The sequence below is a fragment of the Engraulis encrasicolus genome, chromosome 13 (genome assembly GCF_034702125.1).
Source record: "Engraulis encrasicolus isolate BLACKSEA-1 chromosome 13, IST_EnEncr_1.0, whole genome shotgun sequence".
Lineage (NCBI taxonomy): Eukaryota > Metazoa > Chordata > Actinopteri > Clupeiformes > Engraulidae > Engraulis > Engraulis encrasicolus.
This window is the reverse complement of record NC_085869.1, coordinates 16,384,473-16,398,004: the sequence shown is the minus strand read 5'-3', so window position 1 is coordinate 16,398,004 and position 13,532 is coordinate 16,384,473. Positions and strand designations below refer to the sequence as shown.

The window sequence follows — 13,532 nt, the reverse complement described above, 5'->3', positions numbered from 1 at the left end:
TCCAGAGAGAGAAGCGCGGTGGGTGGGTGGGGGCAATAGAAGCGCAGTAGGGGGGCAGTAGTGGGGCTGTCCTGTCCTGTCCTGACAAGCTGTGCAGTGGTGTCCAGCAGCACCTCTGGGTGCCACAGTGCTCCTGGTCAAATGTCACCGCAGCGCTGTGCTGTCCTTCCTCTGCTCCACACTGGACTCCCAGTGCACTCGCTTCTCCACATGCCTCCCACGATGGGATGGGCTGGGCTGGGCTGTGAAGGGAAGGGAACGGCTGGGCTGGGGTGGGCAGGGCAGGGCTGCGCTGCGCTGCGCTGGGCTGGGCTGGGCTGGGCTGGGCTGGGCTGGGCTGGGCTGCTTTCTGTAAGATATACCAATGCTTTCTATACCTCCCTCTTCCTCTCTTTCACATTATCTCTCTGTCTTTTGCTCTCTCTCCTCTACCCCTCCCCTCCCATCCCCTCCCCTCCCTCTTGTCCTCTCTCACACTCACACTCGCTCTCATTCTCTTCCACCCTCCCTTCCTCTCTCTCCATCGCTCTCTCTCTCTCTCGCTCTCTCTCTCGCTCTCTCTCTCTCTCTCTCCTCCCAGTATCATTAGCGAGGCTCAGAGTAGAAGTGCAATATAAGCCCCCATCGGGACCTGCTGATGCATCCTCCATTATTGATGATCCAACTTCAGGAAGCCGCCCGCTGCTGATTTTCCACCCCTCCCCCTCCTCCTCTATACATATCTTAACGCTCATTCTCCTCCTCCCCTACTTGAAAGACTCATCCCGTTCTTTCTTTCTTTCTTTTTTTTCCTTCCTTTCTTTCTTTCTTTCTTTCTTTCTTTCTTTCTTTCTTTCTTTCTTTCTTTCTTTCTTCTGCTATTTCATATTTTCCCCCACAGGCCAGTGTAAAACCTGAGGGACAAAAAGGGAATGTGTTTTATAATGCAGGACATACTCAATCACACATGCACACGCACGCAGGCACGCAGGCACGCAGGCACGCAGGCATGCAGACACGCACGGACACACGCGCACGTACAGACACACGCGCACGCACACACACACGCACACGCACACACACACGACATATCATTTGGAGATTTTTTAATTATTCAAAATGACTTCTGGAGAGATATACTACATCACTGTCGTGACAGAGCGTTTTTATTTTTAGGATGACCTGGCTAAATTTCATTAGTCTGACAGGTCCCGTTCATTATTAAGACTAATTAAGTAATAATTACGTCTGATTATACATTTGCAAATAATAGCCATTTTTGGCCCGACCGTGGCACGGTGGTAGGGCCAGAGAGATTCTGGGAGTATCCTGTCTCTCTGGTAGGGCACTCGTCTGCTATGCGGCTGATCCGGGTTTGATTCCCGGCCCGGGTCATTTGCCGTCCCTGCCCCCATCTCTCTCTCCCCACTCACTTCCTGTCATGTCTTCACTGTCCTGTCTCAAACATAAAAGGCAAAAGCCCTAAATAAACAAATAAATAAACAAATAAACAAATAAATAAATACATAAATAAAAGCCATTTTTTCAGCAAACCTCAGGCATGTGAGAAGTTGTGAGGAAGTCTAAATGGGGCTTTTTGCGCATAGCTCCTGCTTTCAAAAAGAAAATGGACGTTTGTAGACTGCTTTTTGGCTGAAAGGCAATATTTGAAAAGGACATGGAGATGTGGAACGAAAGGTCAAGAGCATAAAACAAGGAGACACAGTTCTGTTCTAGACACATCAACACAGACACTATTTTGAAAATTACTTCACTGTCTTTCTCCATGAAGTGTATCCATTCAATCAACACAGTGCCCAAATAGAACATGCACACACACAGACACACACACATGCTCACACACATACACACACACTCACACCTCACACACAAACATGCGTGCACACGTGCACACACACACACACACACACACACACACACACACACACACACACACACACACACACACACACACACACACACACACACACACACACACACACACACACACACACACACACACACACACACACACACACACACACACACACGCAGATGACAAGGCAAAGGCAAGGCAAGAAACAGCACAGTGGGAACAGTTCAGTTCAGTAATTAATCACAGTGGTAATTGATCGAGGCTGCACAGTTCTTGATGTTCCACTATCCATCCTTGCAGACACACCCACTGACTTAAGGCTCTCTCTGCAGCAAACACTGGTTGCATTCCAATATGCGACCTTGCGTCCTCCACTTCTGCTTGTGGCCTCTACCAGGAAGTAATACGTTGTGATGACATCATTGAAACAGCATTATGTTTCAATGTCTCGCAGAAGCTCAATTGTAAAGTAATTTTCCCATTTGCAAACTGGATGGTGAACGAAGAATAGTCCCCCAAAAAACGTTGTGGCAGGCTGACAGGGGGGAAACTTAATTGTTTTCTCCACGGAGGTGGGGCATCAGCAAAACATGAGGCCACAAGCATAAGTGGAGGAAGCAAGGTCGCATATTGGAATGCACACACTGTCTGCTTACAATATAAACACTGAGGTGGGGACCAAATGTTTTTTCCTGTCCAGTCAACAAGTTCACCTCCGAAAGCACGGGGGCGGTGCCTCGTGTTTGTTTGTACGCACCTCGTCAATGGGCCCCATTAAGGTGTTATGAGGTAATGCCCCCAACACACAAACACACCTCAGGGCAGGCAGGCAGGCAGGCAGGCAGACAACCAGTGCTCCTGGGGACAAGCCAAGACGTTTGAGTGAAGTGTGTGTGGGGGGGGAGAGGCCTTGACCATGGGCCTTGAGTTGTCTAAAGTAGAAGTAAAAGTACTCTGACGTTATGGGAAGCCGACAGAGGTGGACAAAGGGGTCAGTTGTCCCGGGGCCCTGGGAGACAGACAGGGGGGGCCAAAATTGGGTTCTCCTTACATTGTATGTATTGAATGAGGGGGGCCCCTTTCAGATTACTTTGTCCTGGGCCCAGCAAAAGCTGTCAGCGGCCCTGCTTACACAGATGTAATTGCAACACTAGTAGTATGACATTACAACGTTGAATTCAAGCAATTACATCTGTAACAGTTCTTCTACTTCTAGTTTTTATACTGTAACTCTGGCCTTGACACAGATGACCAAATGACCGCAGCATGGCTTGTTTGCTCCTTGGGAGACAAGTTTCATTAGAGGGTTCCCCCTTTGGTGTGCTAAGGCAGAAAAAAAGTTTATTGGGTTACAATTTATTAGATTTCTGACTTCCTCAGGAGAAAGTTAGAAGGAATTGTTGGTTTATCGGGACAGGAATTGTTCATGATGAGTTTTCCATGGAGTTTGTACTTCATGTTTGGAGGCTGTATATACACTACAGCAGTGCTCTGTTTTTCAGAAAAAAACAATTAGCTATTAGGTTACAAACGATGAGAAGTTTGAGGTCCTATATCGGGTTACATTTACTCACTTACTTACTTAACCCCATCACGCCATTCGGCGCATAGGGCAGCAACAAAGTCTCTCCCTTTCGGTCTGTCTGTAGCCAACTTCTCGATGGTCCCCTAGTTTTGATGGTGCTGCAGGAGCTCCTTCTCAATGGTCCGGTGCCATGTCATCTTTGGCCTCCCTTTCTTGCTTTTGCCCTCTGGGGCCCTCTTGGAATTGCGTTGTTTTCCATTCTGAGTACATAGCCGATCCAGGTCCATCTGCGCTTCCTGAAGGTGTATTGCATTTAAAGTCAGGAAAATACATTATATCTCGTCTCAATTAATTGATCATGAGTATCCATTGAGTATGGAAGCCATGTGTGGAGGATCTTATATTAAGAGCCCCAAACACAAACTCCCCCCCCCACCCCTTTTTTTGCCTAGAGGATAAGCGAGTTTTCCAGAACACACATGCAGCCAAAATCCCACCCTCAACACAACATGGTACACCAGCACACATCATCACACCGAAAAAAAAAACCCCACAACAACAAGGCCCCGTTGTGTTTCTTCCAGGAAAATGGAAGCTGGAGGAGTAATTAAAAGGGAGAAGAGAACAGTGGCGGAGTGAGAGAGTGAGAGGGCAGAGCAGACGACGGACCAACCAAGGGGTGTAGACAAGTCCGCCTCGCTCAGTCAATGCACAGCAATCTTCTGGTGCCAGCGATTGAGACACAGCAGGTACAGGAGCCAACTTTCACTCTGCAGGAGTTAATAGACGATCTGCAAAAGCAGAGTGAAAAACAACTTTCCCATCAACCCATTTAAGCCTGATGCTGTGTATACGCTGCATTGACCTAGGCACCTGGAGCGACACAGATGCTGCATTCGGGCTCTTGAGATTTTATTTTGTTTAGTTTATAGTTATGCACCGATTATAGATGTAATGCTCATGTTTATTTTGTTTGTTTATTGTTTGTTTGTGGGTGGTGGTGTGGGGTAGCACCGGTAAGACACGAAAACTACTTTCACCCCTGGTTCCCTGAGCACTGTGTATGCAGGGCCAGGGCCCTTTTCAGTGGATGGATCTGGATCGGTTTCGGTGATTCAACCACTCGTTTGTGTCAGCCAGACAAGTATTCCAGAGTAGCCAAGAGTGACAAAAGAGTCCTCCTCAACAAATATCAAATCCCCTGAAGGACCCATTGAACCTGCCACCGCTATCGACAGATCCACACAATTGTGGAGAGAGAGGGAGAGAGAGAGAAAGAGAGAGAGAGAGAGAGAGAGAGAGAGAGAGAGAGAGAGAGAGAGAGAGAGAGAGAGAGAGAGAGAGAGAAACAAAGCGAGAGAGAGAGAGAGAGAAGAAGAAGCCTGTTCCTATGGCAACACATTGTCCAGAGTTGGCTGGTAGCCATGGGGGGAAATTGGCATGGCATTTAGTCATTTTATTCATACGTTTCCATAATGAACATTCATGTGTCTATTTTTTGAAGAGGCCTCTCTGCCGGATAGACAGACAGTGGCCACAGAAAAGGGCAACAGACACAAGTGGCCACACCACCACCCTATTATGAAGCAGCAGGGGATGGACTTATCATTGAGAGGGATATGAATTGGCTGAGGCATTGTGCCATATTTAGAGGAGGCAGGGCCGGAGATATAGGGAGGGCAAGCAGGGCATTTGCCCCTGGGCCCAGGGCCCTCCTGTGTTTGGTAGTGGGGGCCCTATTGTGACCAGGGCAGGCCGTGTGGAGGGCCCTATTAAGTGTCTTGCTCTGGGGCCCTGTGTGTACAATTGTTCCGCCACTGAGAGGAGGATCCAAGAAACAAAAAGGAAGGCAAGGAGGCCTTGTGTCAATATTTGTTGAATTATTCACAGTTATCAGCAAATAGCAGTGAGCTAGGAGAGGAAATGAGAGGTTTTTAATTAAAGCATAATGAAGAAACATTAAAACAGAGGCAAAACAAAATGGAAACCATTGTATTATACCCCTTATGAAGACTTAACACAGCAGGGCATTGTCAGCTAAGCTAGCTGACTATTTACTATCCCTACTGTGTTACACCGATTTGGATATTCATATGCATTCATATGCTGGTTGAGAATAACCTTCCCATTGTATGTGTTCAACAAAAGACAGCTACACAACAGATTTACTCAAAATAAATAAATCTTTATTAATGATTTGCTTTAGACAACATCCCTCATGCATCCCAAAAAAGGTGACACGTTAGCAAGTCCCTTTCAAACAAAAGTAGCACATAAACCACAGACAGAAGGACAGGTATCGCAAATCAAATTAGTATTAACTCATTGCTCAATTAACGACAAAAAAAATAACAAACAGCGACAATGACAAAATCGATAACAGTGAAACAACAATAGCTGTGGTGTCTCTCCCTTGCTAAGGCTAGAGTGAGGGCTAATTAATTACGTGTATCCCACATCCCAACACTTAGCACTAGTTCATCTGTGTCAAACATTATTAAAAAAAAAACAAGAACCTGAAGTAGTAGTGCTGTGTCTACAGAGGCAAAACGTATTTAGAAATGTGCTCGAGGCTACTTTAGTTCTTTGTCCTTGTTAGGGGCGCGTGTGATAGATTGAAGACATAAATATAGCCTTTAGTGGCGGACAAGGCTGAGGAGAGCCTTCAGAAGTGGCACACCTAAAGAACAGTAGTCGCTATTGGTCGATTTCAAGTCGCAAAGTGAAATGTATTGCACAGTTAGTTCCTCACAGAGGTTGCATTAGAAGATGTGAAGGAGAAAGGAGGTGTTGGTCTTTATACAGTAGAGAGACATTTAGTACATGGATAGAAACACAGACATACAGTAGTTTCAAGCATGTATCCAGACAAGACACTTCATTCACTCACACACAAACACAAATGCAAACACGCATACAGTGTACAATTCATACCTTTTAAGGCCATCCATATAGTCTCTTCGAACTTGTTCACCTTTCGACAGACGGACATGCAATATGACCAACAGCACTTACTTTTAGCATGTCCCCACAAAGGCATCCACATTTGCGATTGTACCTTCAAATGCAGCCAGCCAGTACAGCACACCGTGCCATTCCCATTCACTTCTACCTTATGAGTCTCTCCCCCGACCAAAACCCTTCAACACTCTCCCAGTCTCCCACCCCCACCTAGGAGTGGCAATGTGTATGTGTTGTGTGTGGAGTCGTTGGTCAAAGTTCCCAAAGTGAAACAAGATAGGCAGTGTTTTTTTCTTTTGGCCAAAATAAGTGCTCATTATCGTCGTACTCATTTGGCCAGTATTGGCTCATGGTGGAGGAGGGGGAGGCTTGTGTGTCCTGTGTTCCCCAGACTGCCAGGACATCAGGATCAGGCAGGGTGAAGGTTTGGAGGTGGCGGTGATGGTTGGAACTGGACAGAACTGGTAGTAGCCATGTGGGAAATTGGCATGGCATTTAAGTCATTTTATTAATTAGTTTCCATCATGAACATTCATGTATGTCTATTTTTTGAAGCGGCCTCTCTGCCGGATAGACAGTGGCCACAGAAAAGGGCAACAGACACACAAGTGGCCACAACACCACCCTATTATGAAGCAGCAGGGGATGGACTTAACATTGAGAGGTGGTGTATTTGGTGGTGGCAGGGAAGCCGGTAGGGAGGAAAAAGGGGTCACTTGTCCCAGGCCCAGGGAGAGAGGGGGCCCAGAATTGGATTCTCATTACACTGTATGTATTGGGTTTGGGGTCCCTTCATGTGTCGTCTTTGTCCCGGGCCCAGCCAAAGCTGTCAGAGGCCCTGGGTGGTGGAAGGTTTGGTTGTGGTGATGGTTGGAGCTGGAGCTGGACTGGCTGGGCTGGTGCTGTAGATCGATCTCCTTTTCAGTGCAGGCTTCCACAGTGATCAGCACAGTTTTTGTGTACGTTTCCTCCTCCCATTTTCTCTCCGCTTCATCTGCAGAAAAAAAAGTGGTGGAGGGAAAAAAAAACAGAAAGGCGGGTGAAAATTAAAGACGAGGCTGTATGCCAACCAATGTGACAGACGTCAAAAACACCTACGTACAGCACCATGTCTGATTTCATCAGGCCAGCCAAGAGACTAACTTTGCACGATGGCATTTTCATGACTCAACACATTGAAAGGTGTCAGTACTCTACCCCCCTGCCTGTCTTTCCATAAACACACAGCCTCAAAAACAATCCACATCAAATACATAAAACAAGGCCACCATTCATGGAGTAAAAAAAAATGCTAACTGTAGCGAAAACCGACACACAGCATATGAAGGCCAAGTGTTAGGGCATAGCCAGGGCTGCTGGGACAAAAAGTCAGGCCAGGCATCCTCTGAGACCGTCCGTCAAGCATTGAGGGAGACAATGAAGCCCATGACAACATTTGTAGTCCTCTATTATAAGTTAGTTTGAACACAAATGCGAAAATGAATATTTAAATCTGATACTGAGAGGTCAGCTGTGGTGGCATGAGGACTGATACCACTACAATGAGAGGAGGACCAGGCCAAAATCATCAACAATCCACCAGGCAAATACCCTGTGTGCCTTAGGACCTATGCAGCCATGGGGTATAGCACCAGTATGCTTTTGTGCACCGGGAGCTTTGCTCGAATGCTACCTAACAGCTCAATTTCCTGCCCACTTAACCAGGCCCCGCGCACCTTAATGAGAAGGGATTGCTGGCTTTAATAGAGCAAAGCCCTCGCTGGCAAAGGAAGGAGGTGGGCTGAGAGGAAGCAAGAGTGTGCTGAGCAGAGCAGGGCTGAATGGGACAAAAAACATCAAACCGGGCATTTTTTTAAATAAAAAAAAGATATTTTTTGGTCTTTTTGACTTTATGATAGTACAGTGGGAGATAGACAGGAAACAAATGGGGGGAGAGAGATGGGCAAGGGCTGGCAAAGGGCAGAATCGAACCCGGGTCGCCGGCATAGCAGCCCAGTACCACTAGAGCTGTGATAGGGCCAAGCCAGGCATTTTTAGCCAAGACCAGTTTATCAGGCATTCAGAGAGACAATGGAGCTGTTGACTGATTTTTAGCCCTCTATCACGAGCTATTCTGACCACAACAGCCAAAATGAATATTGAAATCTAACTTGTCAAGGTCAGCTGTAGCATCATGAGGACTGACACCACTATATTGATGAGGAGGGCCAGGCCAAAATCATCAACAGTCCACCGGGGAAATGCCCTGTATGCCTTAAGGCCAATCCAGCCATGGAGCTGAGATGAGCTGAGCTGAACTGAACTTTCATGCTCTTAGTTGCACTGCATTACATTACATGACATTACACTGGGCAGACACTTTCATACAAAGCGACTTTCAAACAAGGACATATTCACAGCATGCAGTACAGCTTGCAGAAAGAAAAAGCACAAAATGAGTTACTTTATATATTTATCAACAGAGAGAGTAGAAGTCTGCACACAGCAACTTCGACTTCAAAGGTTTATTTGTAATGTATATACACTAATTTACTAGCCTGTGACGCAGCGCGCTAAGCCCCCCACACTTGGGCTTGCATGCCCATGGGGACACCGATTTGAGTCTGGACGGGGTCATTTCCCAGCCCTGCCCCATATCTCTCTCCTGCTCATTTCCTGTCTCCTCTCACACTGTTCTGTCATAATAAAGGCCCAAAAAGCCCCAAAAACATACTTAAAAAAATAATAACACTGGGTTAGGCAGGCCTTACGTACCTCTCTCTTGCTCCCAAAAGAGCCGGTGTTGTGTTGGGCGGCTCAAGGCTGCTGCTGCTGCTGCTGCTCCCTGGAAGGGGTAGCAGTCCTCCGGGGACCCACCGCGGCCAACAGCTCGCTCACGATCTCCTGGCGGATCTCATCCGCAATGCTGTCTTTGATCTGGAGGAGAAGAGGAGGAGATGAAGAGGATACGGTCATGAGTTTCAGCTGTCTTTGATCTGAGGTACTGTTTCTCAACGGGGGCTCTACAGCCCCCCATGGGCCGTTATGGGGGGTGAGTATCAGCTAGTGGTGTGCATTGGCACTGCCCTCACGATTCCATTCGATTACGATTCAGAAGGTAGCGATTCGATTCAATTCAATTTGATTCGATTTTATTTTATTCAATTCTACGATGCCTTGCAATGCATTACATTTCTACTGAAAGCAAAGCAAATGTTTCATCAGTCATGATGAGGCAATACAAGTAGTTAGATACTGAGCAACATTTTATTGGCTGTTTTCTGTATCAGTCTATCAGTTTTCAATGCTTTGAAGTGCTTTTATTCAATTTAGCATTCATTTGCTCCTGGAAGTAATTGAAACTTAAAAAAATTGCCGCATCGATTCTGGAACTTGAATCACCCATGCCCCGCATTTCATTGCATCGCCGAATCGATTATTGTTGACACCACTAGTATCAGCCATGTGTTTTCTGGGGCGTTAACATCATATTTCATACGAATCTGCAAAACATACCCTCGACTTGGCTTATTAGTCTCCTGTCTTTGATATGTGTTAAACCCTGCCCACCTTGACTAACAAAGTGAAACACTTTATAAGACGGTGTTATAAGAGGGGAAAGAAACGGAGGAATATGATGTGAGGAAAGAAGAAAGGGAAGATGAAGAGGTCGAAAATTAAGAGGAGGAGGAGAGGAAGAGACAATGAAAGAGAAAGAAGTAGTGGTTGCAGGTAACAATGAGAGGATCTGGCAGTGTGTTTGTCACGTTCTGGCAGGTAGTTTTGCATAACAGCCCAACAGCAGAACACATGCTGCTTGAAGATGAGACTGGCAAAAACACCAGGAACATGCAGAGCTCTAGGACATTAAAAAGACACGCACGCACACGCACACACACACACACACACACACACACACACACACACACACACACTCTTGCGCAATCACTCGCACGCACACGCGCGCGGCGAGGGGGAGAAAGAGAGATAGGGGGTGGGAGCCGGAGGACCGGGGACTGGGGAATATCTCATCTTATTCAAAATACAAAATAAAGAGAAATCCTGCCAACTGCCCCATGACATCATTTCAAAATAGACCAAAAACGCACAAAGTCTCTCTCTCACACACACACAGAGTTGGGACTCAAACGAGAGCTCCACTCCAATAAAAGCCGATTTTCCATTAAGGAGCTCAGAGCGGCGAGGAGGCGAGGAGGCGAGGAGGAGCACTCTTCAGGCGCGGGGTCTTAAATTGAAGTGGACAAATGTGTTTTTCGAGAGTGTGCAGCTGGACCGCGGCCATGTTGTCACCGCAGCATGCCTGATGTGTCAGCCAGTGGGGTTGGGAAAGAGGGAGGAGTGTGTGTGTGTGTGTGTGTGTGTGTGTGTGTGTGTGTGTGTGTGTGTGTGTGTGTGTGTGTGTGTGTGTGTGTGTGTGTGTGTGTGTGTGTGTGTGTGTGTGTATGTGTGTGCACGTTTATGTATGTGTGTGTGTGTGCTTGTGTGTGTATGCGTGCTTTGTTATAGAGTCACGTCACGGACGCTGCCAGGAACATATTAAATTTGTTCAGGACATGGCAACTCACTTCCTGTAAAGGTCTCTGATGACAAGACGAGTAAAAGAGACAGGGCCCCACTACACTGGCTAAAGATGAGACAACTCTACTCACTATATATCGCTCACTTGACTGGCAATGCATATTACAGAAAATACACATCAATAAAAGGATTACAACATAATTACAACCATAAACCATCATAGCCTTCTTCAGCACCACAAACTGTTAATCCGAATAACTCCTCACCATCATCATAAGTTGTTTGGGTTGTATTACCTCACTAGTTGAGCCACTGTTATATTTTTATGGAGCTGAAAAACTCAGCAATACAGGGGCTCATTTTCCAAACTCTAAATTGCACCAGAAACAAATAAAACTTAATTTCATGAATTTCCCAGAATTATGTGTTCCTGGCAACAATCAAAAAACAATCCCATGCCTGACATGATGAAAACCATTCAAAAGTCATTATAAGACTAATAGCAAATCTTATGCTGGAGACCAAGTTTCAGCACACGAGGGTGAATTTCATGGCACGTTGAACGTTTACAAAGGTCCTCTGCAGACATGCATCCTAGTCTAGGCCCACAAACCCTGAGCAGAAGAGGGCTCATTATCTGGAAAATAAATTTGTAATAATTCCACGAATAGTGCCGCAAGCATGACTGACTTTTCGCCGCAGTGCGTCTTCTTCGGAGTCACAATAAATAACTGAAAAGCAGATCGGGTGTGCATCCTGGGCCCCAGTCTCTCTGAAGTGGACCAACTTTGTTTTCTACGATCCTCCTATACCTCTTCACACCCACCTCTTTGATCAGCTGTTGCAGGTGTGGATTCTCCACTGCTCTTTCCGTCACAGATCTCCCTCCTCCTCCTGCTCCTCCTCCTGCTCCTTGTCCTCCATCCTGCCCTCTCTCCTCCAGCAGGTGAGGGTTGATAGCTGCCTGGCTCCCTTGCTCCCCGCCTGTGGAGGTGGAGGAGCACCACCCCACACTCCCACCTCCTCCTCCCTCCACCTCCTCCTCCCCCATCTGCTGTCCTCCCTCCACCACCTCGGCCTCTTGTGCGAAGAAGGATGATGCCTCCTGGCCGGGCCGTGGAGGTGCGGCCGGGGTGAGGTTGACCGATGCCCGGTACAGGGCTCCTCTCTGGGGGGAGGAAGAGGAGGAGGTGTGTGGTGGGGGTCTGCTGGAGGAGAAGGAGGAGGAGACGCCCCTGCTGGGGCTGGCGGTGCCGGAGGAGCGTCCGGAGGAGGAGAGCGGGGTGGTGGCCCGGCTCAGGCCGCCCTCGTAGCCCAGCTCAGACTGCAGGTACAGCTGCTCTCGCAACAGCTCAGACACCTGGGGAGAGGGGAGACGGGAGACAAGGTGTGTGAGAGTGTGTTGGGTGTATGTGTGTATGTGTGTGTGTGTGTGTGAGAGAGAGAGAGCATGAGTGTGAGTGTGAGTGTGAGTGTGAGTGTGTGAGTGTGAGTGTGAGTGTGTGTGTGTGTGTGTGTGTGTGTGTGTGTGTGTGTGTGTGTGTGTGTGTGCGTGCGTGCGTGCGTGCGTGCGCGTATGTGTGTGAGTATCTGTGTGTGAGTATCTGTGTATGAGTGTGCGTGTGTGTGAGTATCTGTGTATGAGTGTGCGTGTGTGAGTGTATGTGTGCGAGTGTATGTATGTGAGTGTATGTATGTGAGTGTGTGTGCATGTGTGTGAATGTGTGTGAGAGTGTATGTGTTTGTGTGTGAGAGTGTATGTGTGTGTGTGCGTGCGTGAGTGAGTGTGTATGAGTGTGAGTGTGTGAGTGTGTAAGAGTGTGTGTGTGTGAAATTATTTACGATTTGAAATAAACACACACCTGACACAGCGATAGACACAAACTCGCACACAGACAAACAGCCAAATACATAAAACACACACATGCCACAAACACACAGACAAACAGAGACAAACACCCTGACATACACACATGCACAGAGACACGCGCGCACAAACGCACATACACATTCTGTAAACATGATGTATGCACACTGACAAACTTGCACACATAAACACAGCGATAAATACAGGTGTAGCAACAACAAATTAGACATGCATACATGTACACACACACACACACACGCATACGGCAGATACATGAGCCTGAAACAGGAGTCCTGCTGACACATGAGCAGAACACAGCCAAAACACGCACAAGTGGGCAAACATGCGCACGCACGCACGCACGCACGCACGCACGCACGCACGCACGCACGCACGCACGCACGCACGCACGCACGAACGCACGCACGCACGCACGCACGCACACACACACACACACACACACACACACACACACGACACTCACCGGCTCGAGTGCTGAGGCGTTGGACAGGCTGTCCAGGCTCTGACCCCGTAGCATGGCCTGCGTTGTAAAGAGACACTCATTAGAAGGGGACGGACATACTGTACGAGGCCCTGAGTGGCTGGAAAACAACTAAGATCCTGGTGTCCAAAACCAACACTACACTACTAGGGTGTAACAATACTGGATCGAACCGAGGAATGGCGATACTCAGAATCACGATACTGTATCATGATGTAAGGAGGCAGTATCATGATTCATGATACGCCCTTTCAAAGTTTTATGCTTCCAAGCTTCAAAAATTAGATGCAATTAAAAAATCGTG

General features: G+C 47.4%; 1 protein-coding gene across 7 annotated transcripts in view; it reads right to left on the bottom strand.

The window, feature by feature from the left end:
- Positions 1-5,544: 5,544 nt before the first annotated feature.
- Positions 5,545-13,532, bottom strand: part of itprid2 (ITPR interacting domain containing 2) — a 72,381-nt gene continuing 64,393 nt past the window's right edge. For all 7 annotated transcript variants that reach the window (XM_063213252.1, XM_063213256.1, XM_063213255.1 and 4 more), the window contains 4 exons: positions 13,211-13,267; positions 11,686-12,219; positions 9,096-9,257; positions 5,545-7,335 (listed from right to left, as the gene is read on the bottom strand). In XM_063213252.1, the coding sequence (XP_063069322.1) occupies positions 9,138-9,257; positions 11,686-12,219; positions 13,211-13,267 (711 nt within the window). In that variant the 3' untranslated portion in view covers positions 5,545-7,335; positions 9,096-9,137. The remainder of the gene's footprint in view (positions 7,336-9,095; positions 9,258-11,685; positions 12,220-13,210; positions 13,268-13,532) is intronic.